Source organism: Haematobia irritans, chromosome 2 (genome assembly GCF_050003625.1).
Source record: "Haematobia irritans isolate KBUSLIRL chromosome 2, ASM5000362v1, whole genome shotgun sequence".
Classification (NCBI taxonomy): domain Eukaryota; kingdom Metazoa; phylum Arthropoda; class Insecta; order Diptera; family Muscidae; genus Haematobia; species Haematobia irritans.
Window position 1 is genome coordinate 91,272,134 of NC_134398.1, and position 17,357 is coordinate 91,289,490.

The window sequence follows — 17,357 nt, forward strand, 5'->3', positions numbered from 1 at the left end:
GATTTCGACCTTCAAACGCTCCATTATAATAGTCATTGTTGATGGTTTTTCCCTTCTCAAGATAATCAATAAAAATTATTCCATGCGCATCCCAAAAAACAGAGGCCATTACTTTGCCAGCGGACTTTTGAGTCTTTCCACGCTTCGGAGACGGTTCATCGGTCGCTGTCCACTCAGCTGACTGTCGATTGGAATCAGGTGTGTAGTGACGGAGCCATGTTTCATCCATTGTCACATATCGACGGAAAAACTCGGGTGTATTACGAGTTAACAGCTGCAAACACCGCTCAGAATCATCAACACGTTGTTGTTTTTGATCAAATGTGAGCTCGCGCCGCACCCATTTTGCTCAGAGCTTCCACATATCCAAATATTGATGAATGATATGACCAACACGTTCCTGTGATATCTTTAAGGCCTCTGCTATCTCGATCAACTTCATTTTACGGTCATTCAAAATCATTTTGTGGATTTTTTTGATGTTTTCGTCGGTAACCACCTCTTTCGGGCGTCCGCTGCGTTCACCGTCCTCCGTGCTCATTTCATCACGCTTATATTTTGCATACCTATCAATTATTGTTGGTTTCCCTGGGGCAGAGTCCGGAAACGCATTATCAAGCCAAGTTTTTGCTTCCACCGTATTTTTCCCTTCAGAAAACAGTATTTTATCAAAACAAAAAAAAAATTCCTTTTTTTCCATTTTTTTCACAATAACAAAAGTTGCTTCACAAAAGACGCTCTATCTCACAAACTAATTGACTTACAGACGTCAAATTTTGACACGAATAATTTGAAGGTTGGTACTATATAAAAATAATATGCATTTAATACTAGCGACGCCATCTATGTGTCAGACCGGGGACTTCTCAGCCAACCTGTTAAGATATCTGAGTGGCAAGTTTTGGAGGAACATAGCTTCTCAGATCATCGCTACATCAGTTTCAGATTGGCTGTTCGTACTTCAAAGACCATATTACCGCCAAATGTTAGAAAAACCGATTGGAATAGGTATAGGGAATCTTCAATATGATCATACCGAAAATACCAAAGATAAATATGAGCACTGTACAAGATATCGAACACGCAGTGCAGCGGATTACTAAGGCCTTCAACATCTCGCTGAAAGCTGCGTGCACTAAGAGGAAAACCAAGGGGGGAAAATCGACTACCATGGTGGTCTACGGAGTTAAGTAATATAAGGAAATCCTGCAGGAAGCTCTTTAACAAAGCAAAGTCCACAAGGGCTCCGGGGGATTGGGACACCTACAAGATGAATCAGAGAGGATATAAACGAGAACTGAGAAGGGCTCAACATAACTCTTGGTATACTGCTACAGTAATCTGTATTGAGAATACGCCAGAGACTTCTAGACTACGGAAGGTACTAGCACCCACGAACTCCGCTCCAGGTTTCATTAAAACATCGGATGGCAATTGGACAACGTCCAGTGAGTAGACGTTGGAGGTACTTTTGGACACACATTTTCCTGGAAATCAGACGGTCGAACTATGTTCTGGCTGTGCCACATGGCTCAGCGGTCGTTTCCTATCGAGGAAATTGTATCGGAATCTAGAATAAAATGGGCATTAAATAGCTTTGAAACAAAAGTCGTTTTTATACCTAAAGCAGGATTTCCGACCAATCAGCTTATCCTCATTCCTACTTAAGACTCTGGATAGGATGATAGACATTTATCTTAGAACTAGCGTCGATTCAAGTTTGCTCTCGAAATGACAGCATGTATACTCGCAGGGCAGGTCTACGGAGACCGCTTTGCATGAACTAGTCAGCTTTATCGAAAGCTCACTATCTGTCAATGAATACACAATCGTGGCGTTTCTAGACATCGAGGGGGCATTCAATAACGTCCATCCGAGCTCGATATTAAATGGACTTGCAACTATGAATGTTGATCCAGGTATACTTAGGCTGCTAGACGAACTGCTAATGAGGATACGTATTTCAGCCACACTAGGACAAGCAAACATACAAAGGTATGTGAACGGAGGCACCACCCAAGGAGGAGTTCTATCACCTCTTCTTTGGAATGTTGCTATTAACAACCTTCTGGTTTCCCTAGAAAAAGAAAGGTGGCATACGCAGATGATGTGGCGCTAGCAGTCAGGGGAAAATTCCCGTCCACAATCAGATATATAATACAGAGAGCCCTCCGGATGACTGAGAAATGGGCGAAAGATAATGGTCTTGGGACAAATCCTGCAAAGACAGAACTAGTCATGTACTGCAAAGATCGCAAAACTCCCACGGTTAAGCCCATATCCTTAGGGGGTATTGAAATTCCCTTTAGAGAGTGTGCAAAATACCTTGGCGTTATTGTGGAGAGGAAGCTGAACTTTAAGCTTAATATTGAAGGCGAAAAAAGCAACGGTAGCTTTGCATTCGTGCAAAAAGGCAATCGGAAAAAGTGGGACCTAAAGCCAAAAATTGTGCGTTAGCTATAAACGGCAGTGGTTAGACCTATAATGCTATATGGTGTTGTAGTCTGGTGGCCGGCACTTCACCAGCCGACAAATTTAGACAAAGTTGAGCGTATGGCGTGCTTTTGTATCACAGGCGCATTCAGCAAGACAGGAGTAATTTCCCTTAATGTCATGCTGCATCTATTGCCTTTAGACATTTTGGCCAAACAGTCAGCTGCAACAACGGCTGTGCGATTGCGCGAGCTATCGCTGTGGTCGGAAAAAAGTTACGGTCACAGTTCGGTCCTCAAAATAATGCCTATCGTAGTGGACTACACTTTGGCGAGTCCACTTTTCGACAAAAAGTTTGAAACTCTAATTCCCAACAGTGAGGCGTGGTGTACACAGACCCCGGGGAATAAACGATATATACATTTCTATATTCAAAAGATCTTGAAATTTGAATAGCGAAAAGATTACCTGATCACTGTAGTGTTTTTCAGGCTGAAATATTAGTAATAAGAAAGGTAGTGAATTGGCTGAGAAGTAATGTTCCAAAAAATGTTGGCATTAATATATACTCAGACAGTCAACCTGCAACAAAATCCTTGGACTATGTGTTCCTTAACTCGAAAACGGCCATCGACTGTCGCAAACTGTCGATATGGCTGAGCAGAACAATATTCACCAAATACGGGTGCCTGGCCATAGGAACATACCGGGGAACTGCAAAGCGTATGAGTTAGCAAGACTAGGGACTACCTTACACATTCCAGGGAACTAGAATCTGTTGGTATGCCTCTGGCTAACTGCAATCTCTTACTGCGTGAGAAGGTTGTTATGATGGCAAATGTTCAATGGGAGAATTGCAAGGGTTGTAACGACACCAAGCAAATATGGCCCATTGAAACTTAAACCACACACTAGATATGCTAGTGTTCTCAAGACGTCAGATATCCCTCCTGATATCTGCTATAATGGGTCGCTGCCTGATAGGCGAATTTGCAAAAACTATTGGTGCGAAGTATAATGACTACTATATGAGCTGTCATGATGAGGCGGAAAAGGAAACACTCACCTCTAGTGTGATTGTCCTGCATTTTGTGTAAGTCGTATGCGAGTTTTAGGGTCATATAGCTTTAGATTACTGGCGGACCTGGAAAACGTTAACGTAAGCAGTCTGTTAATGTTCTTGGAACAATCTGGTTGGTTCGACAAAAGAAATAATCGAGAAGGTTCAGTGGTTAAGACTAGAAGTGCCCATATGTAATAGGTACTGTTCTGAGACCGGTTAATATGATTAATAAAATTATGTCAAAAATGTACGATTTTATGTACCAATAATATGTTTATTTTTCTCTGTGTATTTTAATTGTTATAATTGTAATCAAAATCGATTATCGCTAATAAGCAATCATCAATTCACGTTTCAATTAACTGTATCCAAAGCTCTCTTTAAAATCTATAAATTGTACCTTAGCCATAAGCATCTCTCAATCGTTGTTTTTACGTTTGTCGCATTACTTTGCAAGTTTTGTTAAATAAAAGCATACACATCATATCGTACATAGCTATCTATTGCATTAGCCATACACACATTGTGACTACATAGAGACATCTCGCTACACTAAGCATTAGCCAAGCTGGTCAACAAATTGATATTTGGAATAAAAAGCCTATTTTATCGTTCTTGGTATTTCTCCTTTTATTGCTTATATACGGAGAATTGGTTGGTTTTTGTCCCCGTCAACATTGGTGACCCCGACGTGATCGCGTCAAACACGTTATTTTTGCAAGTCGAGAAATACGTAATTTGTAACAAAAATGAGTGATTCGGAAGAGCAAAAGTCAATCCTAAAGCGAAGGTGTTTGGTTTTAAAAAATCGTAAATCGTAAAAAAAGTGTTTTGACTCGAAAATCCATTGCCATTAACATGAAAGAAGATGGTTCAAGGCAAGCGGCTTCTAACAATTCAACTTTTAATGAAACACATCCATCGTTTTTGTTGCCAACACAAAAACCTAGACTACCAATACTGCAAATTCCTAAATTCGCTGGTGATTATACGGAATGGCCAGATTTTTATTCAATGTTCAGAACTGTTATTGGTGAAGACAATGATTTAACAAAAATAGAAAAATTTCAACACTTATGCTCCTGTTTACCGGATCTGCGCTGGATACAATACGATAATTGGAAATTATCGATGAAAATTATGATAAAAGTATAGATTTGTTAATTAAAAGATTTGATAATAAACGTTTGAACTTTCAGGCTCACATTCGTGGTATTTCTGGACTGAGTAGCGTGGAAGATGGATCAGTGGCAAAACTTCGACATCTTAGTGACTCTATCAACTCTCATCTTCGAGCTCTACTCACTATGTGTTCAAAGGAGCAAATATCAGATTGCATTCTGATACACCTTGTGGGTCGTAAGCTTGATGCTATTACTCGGAACAAATGGGAGGAATCTACGCCAAACAACGACATACCAAAATGGGTTAATATGGCTGAATTTCAAAAAAGGTGCAAAAGATTGGAAAATGTGGAGTGTGCTATGGTAACAAAACCACCAAGCCAATAGGTGGGCAATAAACATAGTTTTACTAACAATCGTAAACATTTTTTTTGTTAAATGATTCAAATTCGGAAAACATTCCGTCAAACCCCTATGTTGATAGAAATATCACATCTGCTTCAAACCAGTTACCATACTCAGTATTAATAGCGTCATCCAAGAATGAGCCTGAAAATTTTGATAAAGTTCAAAATGCGTTTTTAGCAACTGCTATTGTATTCGTCAAAGGTAAATCTGGTCTTCGATTTCCATGTAGAGCTATACTCGATTCAGCATCACAAGCTAATTTCATTACAACAAATTGCCTCAACAGACTTAAATTAAAATCAGATTTTTCCACAACTGTTGTTTCCGGAATCGGCCAAAATGATTTCTCGTCTATGAAAAGCGCTCAATTTTGTATGGAATCGCATTTTGATTCATCCACCACATATATTTCAGCCGCTGTCATATCAACAATAATAGACAAACAGCCACCATCTAGCATTGATATTTCATCTTGGAATATTCCACTAAATCTAAAATTAGATGATCCAAAATTTAATGAATCAGGTCGCATTGACTTGCTGATTGGCAGTGAAATATTTTTTTAATCACTGTGCGTTGGAAAAATTTCACTGGCACCAGGTCTACCCATCTAGGTTAAATCAAAATTTAGTTGGATTGTAGTAGGAGGTGGTAATCAATTCGTTCGTACGAGTAGGTGTCTTGTAGGCATCAAAGAGTCTCCAGACCCTGCTTTTGACATAAGGTTAGGTTAGGTTAAAGTGGCAGCCCGATTAAGATTCAGGCTCACTTAGACTATTCAGTCCATTAACTAAAGTACCTATTACATATGGGCACTTCTAGTTTTAACCGTTGAACCTTCTTGATTATTTTCTTCTGCTGAACCAACCAGATTGTTCCAAAAACATTAGCAGACTGCTTAAGTTAACGTTTTCCAGGTCCGCCAGTAATCTGAAGCTATATGCCCCTAAAATTTGCTTACGCCTTACACAAAATGCAGGACACTCACACAAGAGGTGTTTTATTGATTCATTTTCCTCCGCATCATGACAGCTCATACAATAGTCATTATACTTTGCACCAATAGTTTTTGCAAAATCGCCTATCAGGCAGCGACCCGTTATAGCAGATATCAGGAGTGAAATCTGGCGTCTCGAGAACACTAGCATATCTAGTGTGCGGTTTAAGTTTAAATGGGGCCATATTTGCTTGGTGTCGTTACAACCCTTACAATTCTCCCATCGAACATTTGCCATCATGGCAGCCTTCTCACGCAGTAAGAGCTTGCAGGTAGCCAGAGGCACACCAACAGATTCTAGTTCCCCTGGAATATGTAAGGTAGTTCCAAGCCTTGCTAGCTCATCTGCTTCGCAGTTCCCCGGTATGTTCCTGTGGCCAGGCACCCATATTAGGTGAATATTGTGCTGCTCAGCCATCTCATTAAGAGATTTGCGGTAGTCGATGGCCGTTTTCGAGTTGAGGAACACAGAGTCCAAGGATTTTATTGCAGGTTGACTGTCTGAGTATATATTAATGCCAATATTGCGTGGAGCATTACTTCTCAGCCAATTCACCACTTCTCTTATTGCTAATATTTCAGCCTGAAAAACACTACAGTGATCAGGTAATCTTTTCGCTATTCGAAGTTCCAGATCTTTAGAATATACTCCAAAAACCACTTGGCCATCCAATTTGGAGCCATCAGTGTAGAAATCTATATATCTTTTATTCCCCGGGGTCCGTTTACACCACGCCTCACTGTTGGGAATTAGAGTCTCAAACTTTTTGTCGAAAAGTGGACTCGCCAAAGTGTAATCCACTACGTTAGGCACATCTGACATTATTTTGAGGACCGAACTGTGACCGTAACTTTTTTCCGACCACAGCGATAGCTCGCGCAACCGCACAGCCGTTGTTGCAGCTGACTGTTTGGCCAAAATGTCTAAAGGCAATAGATGCAGTATGACATTAAGGGAGTTTGTTCCTGTCTTGCTGAATGCACCTGAGATACACAAGCACGCCATACGCTGAACTTTGTCTAAACTTGTCGGCTGGTGAAGTGCCGGCCACCAGACTACAACCCCATATAGCATTATAGGTCTAACCACTGTCGTGTATAGCCAATGTACAATTTTTGGTTTTAGCCCCCACTTTTTCCCTATTGCCTTTTTGCACAAGTATAAAGCTACCGTTGCTTTCCTCGCCCTTTCTTCCATATTAAGCTTAAAGTTCAGCTTCCTCTTCAAAATAACGCCAAGGTATTTTGCACACTCCCTAAAGGGAATTTCAATACCCCCTAAGGAAATGGGCCTAGCCGTGGGAGTTTTGCGATCTTTGCAGTACATGACTATTTCTGTCTTTGCAGGATTTACCCCAAGACCATTATCTTTCGCCCGTTTCTCAGTCATCCGGAGGGCTCTCTGTATAATATCTCGAACTGTTGATGGGAATTTTCCCCTGACTGCTAGCGCCACACCATCTGCGTATGCCACCACTTGTATCCTTTCCTTTTCTAGGGAAACCAGAAGGTCGTTTATAGCAACATTCCAAAGAAGAGGTGATAGAACTCCTCCTTGAGGAGTGCCTCTGTTCACATACCTTTGTATGTTTGCTTGTCCTAGTGTGGCTGAAATGCGTCTCTTCCTTAGAAGTTCGTCTAACAGCCTAAGTATACCTGGATCAACATTCAGAGTTGTCAGTCCATTTAATATCGAGCTCGGATGGACGTTATTGAACGCCCCTTCGATGTCTAGAAATGCCACGATTGTGTATTCTTTGACAGATAGTGAGCTTTCAATAAAGCTGACTAGTTCATGTAATGCGGTCTCAGTAGACCTGCCCTTCGAGTATGCATGTTGTCGTTTCGAGAGCAAACTTGAATCGACGCTAGTTCTAAGATAAATATCTATCATCCTCTCCAGAGTCTTAAGTAGGAATGATGATAAGCTGATTGGTCGGAAATCCTTCGCATTCGAGTGAGAGGCTTTTCCCGCTTTAGGTATGAAAACGACTTTTGATTCTCTCCACTGTCGTGGAATATATGCTAAGTTGATACATCCTATATATATCGCCGACAACCAGGGAATAATTCTGTCAGCCACCGCTTGTAACTCCGCCGGAGTAATTCCATCAGGTCCGGGGGATTTGAATGATCCAAAGCTATTTAACGCCCATTTTATTCTAGATTCTGATACAATTTCCTCGATAGGAAACGACCGCTGAGCCACTGTGGCACCGCCAGTGCATGGTTCAACCGTCTGATTTCCGGGAAAATGTGTGTCCAATAGGACCTCCAGCGTCTCCTCACTGGACGTTGTCCAATTGCCCTCCGATGTTTTAATGAAACCTGGAGCGGAGCTCGTGGATGCTAGCACCTTCCGTAGTCTGGAAGCCTCGGACGTATTCTCAATGCTGCTGCAGTAATCATTCCAAGAGTTATGCTGAGCCTTTTTCAGTTCTCGCTTGTATCCTCTCAGATTCTTCTTGTAAGCGTCCCAATCCGCAGGAGCTTTGGTGGACTTTGCTTTGTTAAAGAACTTTTGATATAAAGCTCCATGATTTGATTCGGTCTTTTTGGGAAAAAGAAAACAATTTGAAGTGCCCAAAGAAGACATTGAATGCGAACAGCACTTTGTAGAGAATTACACTAGACTCGAATCGGGCAAATATTCAGTTCGGCTTCCATTTAAATCTAGTCCCAAATTGCTTGGAAATTCATATGAACAAGCCTTTCGTAGATTTAAAAATGTGGAAAAACGCGTTCAGAAAAATTCCAATTTGCAGAGTCAGTACTTTTCCTGCCGCACCATTGCGTTGTAAAAGAGGAGAGTACAACTACTAAATTGCGAGTAGTTTTCGATGGGTAATCTCGCACTACATCAGGTTTGTCACTAAATGATGTTTTGATGTGCGGACCAAACATTCAGCCATTGCTATTTGATATTTTGATTCGTTTTCGTTCTTTTTACATTGCTCTCACTGGAGACATTTGTAAAATGTATCGCTGTGTAAGAATGACATCCCCATGAATGAAGGAACAAACAACAAATCTTCTTCGAAATTATGAGAAACATTCCTGAGAATAACAAAGAAAAGCTTTTGACTTTCAGTGACTGCAACAATGTAACAAAAACACTTGGATTGTTTTGGAGTCCAGAGAGTGACTCATTTTTGTTCTCCCATATCCCAGTTTATTCTCAGCGAAACACGAAAAGGTCTGTTATGTCTACAATAGCAAGAATTTGTGACCCACTTGGGCTAATCATTCCTGTAGTAACAAAAGCAAAAGATTGAGTGGGACGAGATTCTCCCGCATAAATTGAATATTGAGTGGGGTCATATATACGACGAATTGAAGCATATAAACAATTGTAGCTTTCCTATAAGAGTGTTAGCTCCAAAAAGCAAAACAGAAGTACATGCTTTCTGCGACGCTTGTCGAATAGCTTACGGAGTATGTATATATATTCGTAGAGAGTTTAATGGCACAGTGGATACAAATTTGTTATGTTCAAAATCAAAAGTGGCTCCCACAAAGGTTCTTACAATTCCCAAATTAGAATTGGCTGCGGCATCGTTGTTAGCTGAGCTCATACATAAAACAAAGAATCTCGATATTTTTATTGGAGACTACTATTGTTGGTCAGACTCAAGTATAGTTCTGTCCTGGATAAGGGAAGATTCATCAGATTTTCACGTTTTCGTTTCAAACCGAATATCTCGAATACAAACATTGGCATCATCAATGTCTTGGAATTACGTTCCCACAGATCAGAACCCTGCGGATATTCTTTCTTGAGGGTCTTATCCATTGGAGATATCCAAATCAACATTGTGGCTGTTCGGACCGAATTTTCTAAGACAATATAAAAGCATGTGGCCTAATTTACCCGATCGTTTGATGGACTTACCAGAAAAACGCAAAATTGTTATGATTTCTACCCACAAAACTATCGATTTTTCTCCCAATTATAGATTTATTACATCATATGGTAAATTTATGGTGTCGTGTTTATGCCTATGTATACAAATTTGGAGCAAAGAAAATTGGAAATCGTAAAGGGCCTCTTACTGTGCAAGATGTTCGATTGGGAACTATGATGTTAATCAGAATGGTACAACGGTCCCATTTCTTCAAAGAATACCAGGCGCTCAGCAACAAAACAACAGTTGACAATTCAAGCCCGCTTATTTAATTAAATCCATTTTTAGATGACCACATTGGTGAACTTCTCTCTTATCACTGAGTGCTGCCCGATTCCATGTTAAGCTCAATGACAAGGGACCTCCTTTTTATAGCCGAGTCCGAACGGCGTTCCACATTGCAGTGACACCACTTAGAGAAGCTTAGAAACCCTCAGAAATGTCACCATCATTACTGAGGTGGGATAATCCACCGCTGAAAAACTTTTTGGTGTTCGATCGAAGCCGGAATCGAACTCACGACCTTGTGTATGCAAGGCGGGCATGCTAACCATTGCACCACGGTGGCTCCCTATATGGGCCATGATATGGTGGTTGATTCTTTTTTCTATTCATTGTTCTCAAAAGAACGAGGACTCCTACTTTGAAATTTAGTGAATTTGATGACTCATCCTGGAGTACCCTTTTTATTTTAGTTTTTTTTTTAATAAATCTTTAGCTCTTTCGACAGAAAATTTTAATCTGTGCTTCAATACAGCAACATAATCATCAGTGTTGTAGAATTGGCTAGTTTTAGTTATTTCATCATTAGGTAAAAAAGGAAGTTTTCCAAATATTAACTCATAAGGCGAATAACCTGTATCTATATGTGGTGACGTTTTGTAGGCAAAAGTAAAATAAGGAATACAAGTATCCCATTCATTGGCTAGTTTTAGTTATTTCATCATTAGGTAAAAAAGGAAGTTTTCCAAACATTAACTCATAAGGCGAATAACCTGTATCTATATGTGGTGACGTTTTGTAGGCAAAAGTAAAATAAGGAATCCAAGTATCCCATTCATCATTCGTTGAAATTAGGTAGAATGCATTCCATATATTAGTTAACATATTCCTATATTTATGTACCCTTATACTACAGAATGAAAAAATTTAACTGAATTGAATTCATATATGGAATGATTTTATTGAACTGTTTCATTCATTTGGACAAATCTTACATATTTGCGGTAAACCTTTTATTTCAAAATTAGAACTGCTTACCTTCGTTTTTAAATACAGTTTTATTTATTTGTATAGGCAATTTTTCGTTTTGTTTGTTATTATTGGCTTCTCTTCAATCGTTATTGTTGTTTTTGATCTCAGCTTAAAGCCATGCATTGACTAAACTACAAGTGTAGCTTAACCAACAGAGGAAATAAATACATGTTTTATTAATATATTTAATATATTTATTAAGAATCAACAGTATCGACTGGCCTTGAAATATTAGTTTATTATTCCACTATTTCCAATTTCCATGTAATGTCATTAACTGTAAAACGCATTTTTTCTTTGTCTTGTACCTTTCACTTTTATTAAGTTGCTAAGTAACGACTTTGTCCTCCTTTTACAATTTTAATTATTATTCAACCGTCGAACGGAACGGACGTGTTTTTTAATAGCGGATAAACTCATCGTAATAGGTACCTACTAAGAATTTCAAGTGTGGTGGGATATTAAGCCACCATGCAGCGAAATTCAAAGTCACCCACTGGGTTGCTAACTTCAGGGCCCAGTGGACGAGTATCGACTGGAGTTATAAATTTGGGCAATGACCAAGAGTTAGGCCCAATTAGTCGACCTGTAGACGGGTCGACAGGTGGCGACACTTTGACAAGTCGTACTTTTTCTAAGGTAACGACATCAAAAGGAGGTAATCCCTCACGAAAGAGATTCAAGGAACGCAGAAATGCTTTGTTTATCCTAAAGAAGTTAGGATCAGTCGACCCAAGCACGCTGTCGGCTAAACAAAGCGATTCCTTAAAATGGGCTCAAGGAATTCTTGAGACTGGAAAAAGGGAACGATCACCGGATGAGCTGCCATCCTCCAAAAGGGATCAAAGCAGTGCTGCCGCTACTACTTCAATCGAAGTATCTTGCTTCATTTTCACAAAATTTACTTCGTCACTCCTTCTTCCAAAAATCTGCTTCACTTTTTGTTCTGCTTCAAATTTTAAAAATTTCCCCATATTACCTAATTGTTTTTCCTATTCCTTTAATTACTATTAACATAGCGGTTTTAATCATTGAATTATTAACCGATGTGGACCAATTTTTGCATAGTTGTTAGAGACCATATACTTACACCATGTACCAAATCAGCCGGATCGAATGAAATTTGGTTCTCTTAGGGGCTCCGCAAACCAAACCGGGGGATCAGTTTATATGGGGGCTATATATGATTATGGACCGATGTGGACCAATTTTTGCATGGTTGTTAGAGATCATATGCTGAAACCATGTACCAAATTTCAGCTGGATCGGATGAAATTTGCTTCTCTTAGAGTCTCCGCAAGCCAAATTTGGGGGTCCGTTTATATGGGGGCTATACGTAAAAGTGGACCGATATGGCCCATTTGCAATACCATGCAATACCGACCTTGTGCCAAGTTTCAAGTCGATAGCTTCTTTCGTTCGGAAGTTAGCGTGATTTCAACAGACGGACGGACATGCTCAGATCGACTCAGAATTTCACCACGACCCAGAATATATATACTTTATGGGGTCTTAGAGCAATATTTCGATGTGTTACAAACGGAATGACAAAGTTAATAAAACCCCCATCCTATGATGGAGGGTTTAATAAAATTAATTCTATTGTTTTGTTTTCAAAAATGTATGCTACTTCAATTTTATTCAATCTACTCCACATTTTTCCAAAATCTACTTCACTCAATTTTTCACTAGCGGCAGCACTGGATCAAAGATCGTTTGCCCCAGTTGCTAAAGACAGCCTTGTGATGTCTATCATTAATAAAGGAGCATTGGACGGTATGGTTCCAAAGCATAAATGGGGGGAAATTGAGAACGCTCTGTCTGTCGTCTACTCACAGGTGCTGGAAAAGTTTCCTGGTCCAGATCCTCGATACCAAGAGGCTGGTTGGTATCAAGGACGATTTAAGTTAGTCGCATTTGAGGACCAGAGGTCTATAGAATGTTTTAAAGCTGCTCTGATACTAATTGTTGAAGTTTGGGAAGGAGCTGCTCTAGAGTTAGTCGAGAAGAAAGACATACCGGCTAGACCTAGAGCACATGCGTGGATACCCGCAAACCCTCCTGACCCTGAATCTATTTTAAATAGACTGAAACAATGCAATCCAGATCTTCCAACAGCTGATTGGAAGGTTGGCCGTTTGGATGAAGTGGATGGGCCAAGACGGCATGCAGTGTTTATATTGAACACTCAGTCTTTGCCACATCTAGCAAAGTCTCAGGGCCGTGTATGTTATGGCTTTCATTATATCCAAATGAAGGTGTATAAAAACGATCAGCTAAAGGATTCAGAAATGGACAAGCCTCTGTCTGAATCAGAAGTAAGCGGATCTTCTTGCGAAGTCGAGGGAGATACCAAAGTTGAAGACATGGATAGATGCCGTATGCGTGAGGAGGCTTCTACTGCCTCAGAACTCACCAAAGTTGGCCCTATGGTTATTGCGAGAGTCACCGATATCTCTGAAGAGGACATTCTTCATGACTCGATTGAAGCGGCTGATGTGACGGTTGTTGAAAATCTCGATGGTCCTACGGATCCTCCAGATAAATCTTCATCATTGTAAGGCTGCATGTGCTGCCTTAAAAGTTCTCCTGATGAAAGGGGACATAGACATAGTTCTTATTCAAGAACCATATGTTTATAGAAACAAAATATGTGAATTAAGTACTCCGGGGTTCAAACTATTGCAGTATACTGGTAATGATGTAATTCGAGCCTGTATAATTGCTAAAAACGAGCTTAACTTGTTTCTGCTTCCTTCAATGTGCAATGCAGACACTGTCGTTGCCAATTTAGAAATAGCCAAATGCAAATATTGGGTATCTTCGGTCTATATGGGACATGACAGGGAGATGCCTCCATGTGCCGTTAAGACCTTAGTTGAGGAGTCACTGAAAACAAAGACGAAACTCATTATGGGATGCGATGCGAATGCGCATCATAGTATATGGGGAAGTAGTGATACTAATGCAAGGGGAGAGTCGCTAATAGAGTTTATTTTGCGTACTAATCTGGTAGTTTGCAACAAGGGAGATGCCCCAACCTTTGTCACTAAAAACAGGCAAGAGGTTTTGGACATCACCTTGGCCTCGCAAGAACTGAATGAAATGATATCTGAGTGGCATGTTTTAAGTGAACACAGCTTCTCAGATCATCGCTACATCAGTTTCAAATTTGATGTTCATACCACCAAGACCATATTTCCGCCAAATATTAGGAAAGCTGACTGGAATAGGTATAGGGAATCGTTCAATATGATGATACCGGAAATACCAGAGACAAATATGAGCACTGTGCAAGTTATCGAACACGCAGTGGAGAGGATTACTAAGGCCTTCAACATTTCACTGAAAGCTGCATGCCCTAAAGGGAAGCCAAGGGGGAAAAATCGACCACCATGGTGGTCTACGGAGTTAGGTAATATGAGGAAATCGTGCAGGAAGCTCTTTAACAAAGCAAAGTCCACCAGAGCTCCTGTGGATTGGGACGCTTACAAGAAGAATCTGAGAGGATACAAGCGAGAACTGAGAAAGGCTCAGCATAACTCTTGGAATGATTACTGCAGCAGCATTGCGAATACGTCCGAGGCTTCCAGACTACGGAAGGTGCTAGCATCCGTATATATATATATATATATATATATATATATATATATATATATATATATATATATATATATATATATATATATATATATATATATATATATATATATATATATATATATATATATATATATATATATATATATATATATATATATATATATATATATATATATATATATATATATATATATATATATATATATATATATATATATATATATATATATATATATATATATATATATATATATATATATATATATATATATATATATATATATATATATATATATATATATATATATATATATATATATATATATATATATATATATATATATATATATATATATATATATATATATATATATATATATATATATATATATATATAGTAGATATATATATATAGTAGATATATATATATATATATATATATATATATATATATATATATATATATATATATATATATATATATATATATATATATATATATATATATATATATATATATATATAGTAGATACCACGGGCAGTGGTATCTACTGCGAAGAGCTGGGTATCAGGGATTCATACAAGATATATATATATATATATATATATATATATATATATATATATATATATATATATAGTAGATATATATATATATATATATATATATATATATATATATATATATATATATATATATATATATATATATATATATATATATATATATATATATATATATATATATATATATATATATATATATATATATATATATATATATATATAGTAGATACCACGGGCAGTGGTATCTACTGCGAAGAGCTGGGTATCAGGGATTCATACAAGATGGATGACGGATGCAGCATCTTTCAGGCGGAGGTACTTGCCATTGCGAAGGCACCAGTTTCTTCAGCGATAGTCAGGCAGCATTAAAAGCTCACTGAACAGCATAATATCACTCTGTGCTGGGTACCTGGACATTATTAGGGATGCCAGATTTTGAAGAGGCAAAAAGAGCACATTCAGTTTATAAAAAGAGCACATACGAAAAAAAGAGCACACGGCTAAACTCTAACTTAACACCCACCTTTAGGTGAGTATTAAGTTCGAGTTTAGCTGCTAAAGTCTAGTACTAAGATCACGTTTTCGCGCGAAAAACTGTTATACTTCATATAAAAAAGTTAGGGCGGTATAAATGCGAAATCTTTGTTTTGATCATTTTAAAGAACATATTTATACAACCCTGGATTTTTCGCACTAAAAAATAGCCAGGTATATTATTTCGCATAAATAAGTTAACATATCTGGTTTTGAGACCCTATTTACGGAGATATATGAAGATATTCGTGTTTCGCATAAACTAACTTAGTACTAAGCATAAAGTGAAAACTAAATCAGTAAAAAAAGGCATTACGCTATATTGCAGATTTCATTATAACTTGATGGGGAATACCCCAAAGCAAATTTCCACAAAGTTTGTATTACTTAATATGGATTATTAAAGAAAATTAATCGTGAAAAAATGAGCACAATTTTTCAAATAAAATAAAAACATTTAATTTCATAATAACTCATTTAAACATAAAAAGGTTCATAACATACTCGTATACATAAAATAATCCACTTTCAACTCAAGCTAATTTTCTTACAATACTTTGTAAGTCAATTGTTGGGTGTTTTTGGGAAAAATGTTATTGAAAGAAGTTTGTTTACATTTAGAACAGAGTACAAAGTGAATAAGCAACATAGGCGTGCTCTTCTTCGACTCTGATATATAAAGTAAAACACTATTTAATTAATAAATATTTAATTAAAAAATAAGGGCGTAGGAAAATCTCGTAGTGTGACATTTACGTATGTTCAGTTTAGGGAGCCACCTTGATGCAATGGTTAGCATGCCCGCCTTGCATACACAAGGTCGTGGGTTCGATTCCTGCTTCGACCGAACACCAAAAAGTTTTTCAGCGGTGGATTATCCCACCTCAGTAATGCTGGTGACATTTCTGAGGGTTTCAAAGCTTCTCTAAGTGGTTTCACTGCAATGTGGAACGCCGTTCGGACTCGGCTATAAAAGGGAGGTCCCTTGTCATTGAGCTTAACATGGAATCGGGCAGCACTCAGTGATAAGAGAGAAGTTCACCAATGTGGTATCATAATGGCAGTCAATAGTCTAAGTGAGCCTGATACATCGGGCTACCACCTAACCTAATCTAACCTATGTTCAGTTCATTTTTACCACTTATTGAATCGCGTTGGAGTAATATTTGTTGTGATGCATACAAAGAGCACAAAAAGAGTACTTAACTAAAAATAGAGCACTTTTGCGTGCTCTTTTGGCCTATCTTGTTTTTAGAGCACATTTTGTAAAAAAGGAGCACATGCGCTCTTTAAAAGAGCACGTCTGGCAACCCTAGACATTACGGAATAATGGGAAATGAGGAGGCGGATGTGTTGGCTAAATAAGGCGCACGCGGGACGAACGACATCGTTACAGATGTCTTCCCTCCGCTATCTTTATATACTTACAGGGTCAATGTAAGATACTATGATTTATGGAAGGAACGTTG

At 38.4% G+C, this 17,357-nt stretch overlaps 1 protein-coding gene across 1 annotated transcript; it reads left to right on the forward strand.

The window, feature by feature from the left end:
- The first annotated feature begins 3,947 nt into the window (after positions 1-3,947).
- Positions 3,948-5,043, forward strand: LOC142223281 (uncharacterized). The gene is made up of 2 exons (XM_075293156.1): positions 3,948-4,645; positions 4,696-5,043. Exons 1-2 carry the CDS (start codon positions 4,355-4,357, stop codon positions 5,005-5,007), a joined length of 603 nt encoding a protein of 200 aa, XP_075149271.1. The 5' UTR covers positions 3,948-4,354; the 3' UTR covers positions 5,008-5,043.
- The last annotated feature ends 12,314 nt before the right edge of the window (positions 5,044-17,357 follow it).

Excerpts from the sequence above, each read along its gene's own strand:
- LOC142223281 (XM_075293156.1), top strand. The coding sequence starts at position 4,355 with ATGAAAGAAGATGGTTCAAGGCAAGCGGCTTCTAACAATTCAACTTTT. Across the intron at positions 4,646-4,695 it reads CGATGAAAATTATGATAAAA|GCTCACATTCGTGGTATTTC; the intron begins GTATAGATTTGT and ends TTGAACTTTCAG.